Genomic DNA, 7542 nt, shown 5'->3' on the forward strand with positions numbered 1-7542 from the left:
TATGATTTTGGCCAATTGCAAATGATTGAAAAATTATCACTTTTGACACAAATTAAGCATTAAGTTAGTTGTCTTGAATGCTAAATATCAGATGAACTTTATTAATTTCTTATCTTTATCTTGCTTAAACTAGTAACTATTGATATTTGTTTTTCATTTCAGTATTTCAATGAAGAAATCTTCACAATGTTGAATTACAAATGTATTTACTTTTTGAACATCAATCAAAGATTGTAAAAAGACAAGTATATGTAATGTTTAAACATTTTTTTATGCTGCTTTTTATTGTTCCTCACTGATTTGACTGTTTACTTAAAAAACTTGGAAATCTAGAAGTAAAAAAAAAGCAAAATAATTCACTTGCATTTATTTCTGTGTAAATAGATATTTATGTAAAGAACCCGATGTTCTATTACTGTCTATGATGAAAATTATTTATGTCAAATGGTTTTATCATTATAGTTTTTGAAGGAAATATCAGAATTACACCTTCCCATACCAATGAATGGAGACACCAAATGGCAGCTAGAAAAGTCACATGTCAGAATAGCTCTCAGACTTTTGGTAAATATTAAAAGCACAAACCATGCATTTTTTTGGGGCACAGTGTTTTTTTTTAAAATTGTTTCTTGAAAGAGATTGTGTACTTAAGAAGGAAAGTGAAAAGATTATGGATCAACAGTTTGTTTAAGAATGGAAACAAAATAATATAGTTCATTTTAATTGAAAGCTAAAAAAAATATTTCTTGTTAAAAGTTGAATACAATTAGTTGTCTCAAGACAAAAAATAATTAACATTTTAACAAGTTGATACAAAAAAAATCATAATCAGATGGAAAAGTGTGTTTACATCTGTTGGTAGCAATGTGCTTTGGGCAGGAAAATATGGAAATTTCTCTTTGTCAAGAACAACAGTGTATCTGATATTTATAGGTAGTAATAAATTTCAATCTGTGTTATAGCTGAAATGGGAATGTTATTTAAATTTGTTTAAAGAATGAGGATTATCTTGGGAATAGAGTGAAACTGGAAATCTTAGTATATACTTACTTTACATGAGTTTTTGGTAATGATTGCATGAAAAACTCTATGATACTGACTTCTATACTATTAAGTAGGGATGTCAAGGTTACTGGAATTAAATTAATTGACAAATAACATTTTGCTTTTTGACCATTTAATTGTCTTTTTTTTTAATCAGAATGTAGAAATATCAGACGAAGGCTGCATAGAACTTCCAGAAGAGCCTGTGACTACACCAGGGAGATTAACGCTTGGAATAACTGTAAGTAGACAACTTCCTTTTTTATGAGCATTTTGACATCTAGAAGTCATTTGGTTGTGCAACAAAATTTTCTTACTGCTCACACAACTGAGCTACCAACAACTGTCATGCAAGTGGGAGATTTAGCTAGCTGTAAAACCAGATTTTACACAACATTTTCTTTGCAAAATACATGTACCAGGTCAAGAATATTTTTTCATATAGTCTTATGTTTGTATTTGTGAGGTTTTGTAGACTTTATGATTTTTATCAGTACTTGTCGTCTGTTGTCTGTCGTCTTCGTCATTGTTAACTTTTTACATTTTAAACATCTTCTAGAAAAACCACCGTATGGGAAGGAACCAAACGTAGCATGAATGTTTCTTATGAGATGCTGACCAAGTGTTGTTACTTTGTAGCCTATCCATCATTTAAGATGACCGCCAGCGGGGTGACTTAGTTTAACATGGGACCCTATGGGAAATACATTAAAATGTCTTCTTTTAGAGAACCACTGAATGGAATGAAACCAAACATAGCATGAATGTTCCTTATGAGGTGCTGACCAAGTGTTGTTACTTTTTAGCTGATTCGATCACCAAAGATGGCTGCAAGCGGGGGACTTAGTTTAATATAGGACCCTATGGGAAATACATACAAATGTCTATTTTTAAAGAATGGCTGTATGGAATGAAACCAAACAGCCTGAATGTTTCTTATGAGGTGCTGACCAAGTGTTGTTTCTTTGTCGTCAATCCATCATTCAAGATGCCGCCAGTGGGGAAACTTAGTTTAACATAGGACACTACGGGAAATGCATTCAAATGCTTTCTTATAGATCGAGAACCACTGAATGGAATGAAACCAAACATAACATGAATGTTCCTTATGAGGTGCTGACCAAGTGTTGTTACTTTTTAGCTGATTCGATCATCAAAGATGGCTGCAAGCGGGGGACTTAGTTTAACAAAGGACCCTATGAGAAATACATACAAATGTCTTCTTTTAGAGAACCACAGAATGGAATCACTGTGCTTAAACGGCTGTGGGTAACTTAAGTTACCCACAGCCCAAGATGCATATGGCAGACTCTAAACTCGTTCATATTTAATTCATACAAAATGTACCTAATGCGATGTTTTTCATGCAGAATGTAAATATTTATAGGAATAAAGAAATGACTAACAATTACCATAAATTTGTTAATACAGAGTTCACTAAAGCGCAAGGTCAACTTTAATTTTTTTTAAAATGCATAAGATTTCCGTAACTTTTTGATCGAAACTAAGCAGACTGTCCGTAACTTTATTTTTAGATGTGGGTAACTTTTGATTTCAAATTTTCAGAATTTCAACAATTAGAAGACAATTAACATCATATTTGTAACCTTCGCGGCCGTTTATACTACTCATTCAACACCATATGTGATTTTATTAACGCATCATACTTACACCACAGAAGTTTTATGTGGGGTTTGTGGTACTCCATCCTGGTTATGGTTTGAACTTTTAGTTACTGATGTGCGTCTTATCAACGTTTTTCGCTTGTCAGACCAAGGCTTTTCCATACTCTTTAATGTTTTGAGTTTAATTATATGTTTGCCCCAACTGTTCAGGGTTGAACCAATGCGGCCGTAACCAGCTGCATTTGGCAAAGCAATTTATTTTAAAACTTTATTTGTCCTATTAGAATCAAATAATTCATGGAAGCCATAGATTTGTTGTAAATTTACACATGGACTGGACTCGTGAATAATTTTTGCATAAATATAAAGAATTGAGAATGCATTCCCATACATAGGATAGCTCACTTTGTGGTTTCTATCATGAGGAATGGTCCAAAAAATAAAAATAAAATGTTTTTTTCCATTCAATTTCAGATAAACAATACAAAATCAGTAAAGTTTAGAAGTACAGTATACCTTAAGTACAAAGATCCAGTGAAACAAAGAAAGTATCCAGAGCCACAGATAACAGTATGGAGAAATGAACCCCTAGAGTATGATGAATTGATACACTCTAATTGAATAAAAAAAGTTAACTTGATATTAAAGTTTGTTGGTTGTTTCTTTTAATTGTTCTGCACATACGTATGTAACTTTGTCACATTTTAAGGTCACCTGACACATAGGTCAAGTGAGCTATTCTCAACAACTATTGTTGTCTGTTTAACTTACAACTGAGCCAAATGGAGGCAAATCTAGTTACAATCATTGTTTGGCATCTTGTTTCAAAACTTGCCTGTTGATGCTAACTGCCTTCTAACAAGGTCCACATGGCTGAAAATAGAACAAAAGGGTAATACATGTTTATTTTTTGGGGCCGTTTATAGCTTGCTGTTTGGTGTAAGCCAAGGCAAAGATATTTTAATCTCAATACAATATAAAAGCAGATCAGCCATGCAATTCTTTCTTCAATTGCTTGTAAGTTCGACTAAAAGTAACGAAATTTCACTTTTTCAACAAAATGATATATCTTGTTAAGTATAATATCAAAAGATCTTTTTTTAAATCTTCAAAAGGTCTGAGAGAGGCCGGTTTCAGCTTTGGCGGAAAGCAATCAGGTTGACCGGGCGCGAACCAGGTTTCTACATAACCCTTTACGAAATCTAATAGATGACGTCTAGACTAAAATAGACACGAATGAAGCTACATATAATTGAGCCCATGCCCTGTAAATTGTTTATTGTAGACTTTTTATAGTTTGGATAAATGTTTGACATTGTTATAAATCATATAAGAATTTGAGTCGAATCAGTCCCTTTAAAGGACTCATAAAAAAAAGAAGATATGGTATGATTACCAATGAGAAAACTTTCCACAAGAGACCTAATAACACAGAAATTAACAATTTTAGGTCACTGTACGGCCTTCAACAATGAGCAAAGCCAATACTGCATAATTCAAACGAGAAAACTAACCGCATAATTAATGTACAAAAAATGAACGAAAAACAAATATGTAACACATAAACAAACGACAACCACTGAATTACACAGCTTTTATACACTGGGTAGAAATCTTCAGACAAATCCTTAAATAATAGCATTGCCCTTATACACTAAGTAGAAATCTTCAGACTAATCCTTAAAGGCTTTATAGCCCTTATACACTGAATAGAAATCTTCAGACCAATCCTTAAATGCTTTATAGCCCTTATACACTGGGTAGAAATCTTCAGAAAAATCCTTAAAGGAGTCAAAGCCCTTATACACTGGATAGAAAAGCATTAAAGGGGCACTAGTTACGAAACAATCTAAAGTATGATTGTGTTCCTTCAATCATTAATGTAAGTGAAATCCTTAAAGAAGTTATAGCCCTTTTCCTTGGGTGGAAATTTTAAGAATTGCGTGTAGCCACTTCTTGTCTGAAAATTTACAACACTAATTTTTGACAATTTTTCTTGATTCTATCGAAGGGACAGATTTTATTTTGTCTACCGATTCATTATTAAACTCTTATATCTTGCCATAGTTTTAAAACATTTGATTTTTCTACACTTTACACAAGTATTCCCCATTCCAAACTAAAAAAAACAATTGAAAGAGTTGGTATTGCTTTGTTTCATGAAAAAGAATGGCCAACGTAGATACAAGTACAATGTACTGTATCTTAATTGTCTTAGGGTGGGATACATCCTATTTTGTAAAAAATCACACAACATTCTCTGAAACTGACATTATCAAGATGCTTGATTTCTTGATTGACAACTTATTTGTTACGTTTGGTGGACGTTTTATTTTCAACAAACTATCGGCATTCAACTGTTCAATGAGAACAAACTGCGCCCCTCTTCTTGCCTACTTGTTCCTTTATTCTTATGAGGCCGACTTCATAAAGGAACTTCTTTTAAGAAGAAAGAAAATAAGTTATAGCATTATCCTTAAACTTTACTTTCCGCTATATAGATGATGTTCTCTCACTCAACTTTCCGCTATATATATAGATGATGTTCTCTCACTCAACTTTCCGCTATATAGATGATGTTCTCTCACTCAACTTTTCACTATATAGATGATGTTCTCTCACTCAACTTTCCGCTATATAGATGGTGTTCTCTCAACTTCAATATAATTACTGACGTTAACATCAGGAATGCAGTACAATTGCTTTTTTAAGTATTGGCCAAGGCCATGCTCACCGCAGCTGTTGGGGTGGCTGTAAAACAGGCAAATGTAAATGCAAAAGATTGATCTTATTGTGTAATTCGAGATGTAGTACTTCGTTGTCTTGTGCAAACAAATAGGTTATTTGATTAAGGGTTTACTTTTGTTTCCAATATATGCAAATTTTTGTCTTGATTTATCTTTGAAATTAAATGGTAGAAGGATTTTTTGCAGAGTTCATAACATTATTACTCCAGTTCAACATAAATTTATCACTTAAACATTTCTTGACATTCTTACTAATATTATCAGATTTGGCATTTATTTGATCATCCCACATCAAATTAAATCCACATTCATATAAAGTATTTTTAATTTCTAACAACCATTTCGAGTGATAGATACCCCTTTTACTAAGCTGATACAATATAGAATACAGTGTATATGGGTTTTTTTTCTCTTTTACCACACATGATACGTTGCCAGAAACCAACCATTCTAGCTTTAATAAGAATATGTAATGGTATTCTACCCAATTCTCCATAAATCATACAATGAGCAGTACTTTTTTTAACCTTCAAAATTATTTTACAAAATTGCATATGCAAGTTTTCTATAATATTACAATTTTCAAAACCCCATACTTCTGCACCATATAACAAAATAGGTACAACCATTGTATCAAATAGCTCTAATTGCATATCAATTGGTAAATTCAACTTCCTAGCCTTTCTTAAGACTATAAACATGGCTTTTCTTGCTTGCTGTACAAGATGTGCTTTGGCGTCATTAAAATTACCCTTACATGAAAATATAATACCAAGGTATTGAAAATTTGTAACAATATTAAGGCTTTCACCACTATATTTAAAGTTCATATTATCTGTGTTAAGTCTAGATCTTGAAAATATTACAACTTTTGTCTTGGATATGTTAACTTGCACTTTCCAGGTTTGACAATATAAATACATGGCATTTAATGAGGCTTGTAACTCTGCTGCCGATTCGGCTAAAATTACAATATCATCTGCATACAATAACAAATATAAACGAAAATATACAGCGACTTCATCAGTATCAAGAAGACGTGCTGCAATACTCATATCAACTAAACCATTATATGAATGTGACATAAATTCGACCAAGTCATTTAAGAAAATGGCAAACAATACAGGAGATAAACAAGTTTGAACAAGAGTTGCCTTGTCTCACACAAGACTTTGCATTGTTATACATACTGTTTATAATCTTAAACATTTTTCCATCAATGGTACATTTTAACAGTTTTTGCCATAAATATACTCTTCTGACAGAGTCAAAAGCTTTTCGATAATCAACAAATACACAATACAATTTTCTTCCTCTATGTAAATATAAATCAATCAAGCATTTCAAATTAAAAATATGATCTGTCGTACCTTTTCTGAACCCTGCTTGTTCTTCACACAATAAACCAGAATTTTCTAAATATGTATGAAGCCTATTATTCAAAATGCAAGTAAATAATTTACCATAACAACTTAAAATAGTAATACCACGATAATTCTCCACATCATTTGGATTACCTTTATTCTTAAATATTGGACATATATATATATAACCTTCTGACCAATTTTTGAAATATGGTAAAGTAAAGTTAATGCCTGTTTTTGTAAGAATATTTAATATTGTATTTCATAGTGGTATTATATCAGTTAATGCCTGTTTTTGTAAGAATATTTAATATTGTATTTCATAGTGGTATTATATCAGGTATAATACCACTATGAAATACAATATTAAATATTCTTACAAAAACAGGCATTAACTTTACTGTACCATATTTCAAAAATTCATTCGATATAAGATCACCACCACATGCTTTATTATTTTTCAATGATTTGACAGCATATAATACTTCGTCTTCAGTAATATCTTGATTTAATTCAATATTATAATCAGTAATATTATTAGGTAATACAATATCGTTATCATCCTGCTCATCAAGAGCATTAAGATTTTTAAAATGGTCATATAATACATCCATAGCAATTTTATTTACAGCTTTGTTACCTTTAGTATCACATTTGTTCAAAAGAGACCAGTATGCTTTCGAATCAGATTTACGCAAGTTTTTCAATTTGTCTATAACAGACTTCTGATATTCTCTAAACTGCGTACGTTTATACTCTCTA

The 7542-nt window shown here is 31.7% G+C and overlaps 1 protein-coding gene and 1 long non-coding RNA gene across 2 annotated transcripts in view; one reads left to right on the forward strand and one right to left on the reverse strand.

Annotated features, from left to right (window-relative positions):
- LOC139486844 (large ribosomal subunit protein bL9m-like) overlaps positions 1-3316 on the forward strand; it is a 50338-nt gene extending 47022 nt beyond the window's left edge. The window contains exons 6-8 of the mRNA XM_071271908.1: positions 463-564; positions 1202-1285; positions 3144-3316. Coding sequence (XP_071128009.1) covers positions 463-564; positions 1202-1285; positions 3144-3290 — 333 coding nt within the window. The 3' untranslated portion in view covers positions 3291-3316. The remainder of the gene's footprint in view (positions 1-462; positions 565-1201; positions 1286-3143) is intronic.
- Positions 478-6912, reverse strand: LOC139486848 (uncharacterized). Its single transcript, XR_011655654.1, has 2 exons — positions 6607-6912; positions 478-3542 (listed from the first exon to the last, which is right to left on the reverse strand). It is a non-coding gene; the product is annotated as an uncharacterized lncRNA (long non-coding RNA).
- Positions 6913-7542: the final 630 nt, after the last annotated feature.

The sequence above is a fragment of the Mytilus edulis genome, chromosome 8, assembly GCF_963676685.1.
Source record: "Mytilus edulis chromosome 8, xbMytEdul2.2, whole genome shotgun sequence".
Lineage (NCBI taxonomy): Eukaryota > Metazoa > Mollusca > Bivalvia > Mytilida > Mytilidae > Mytilus > Mytilus edulis.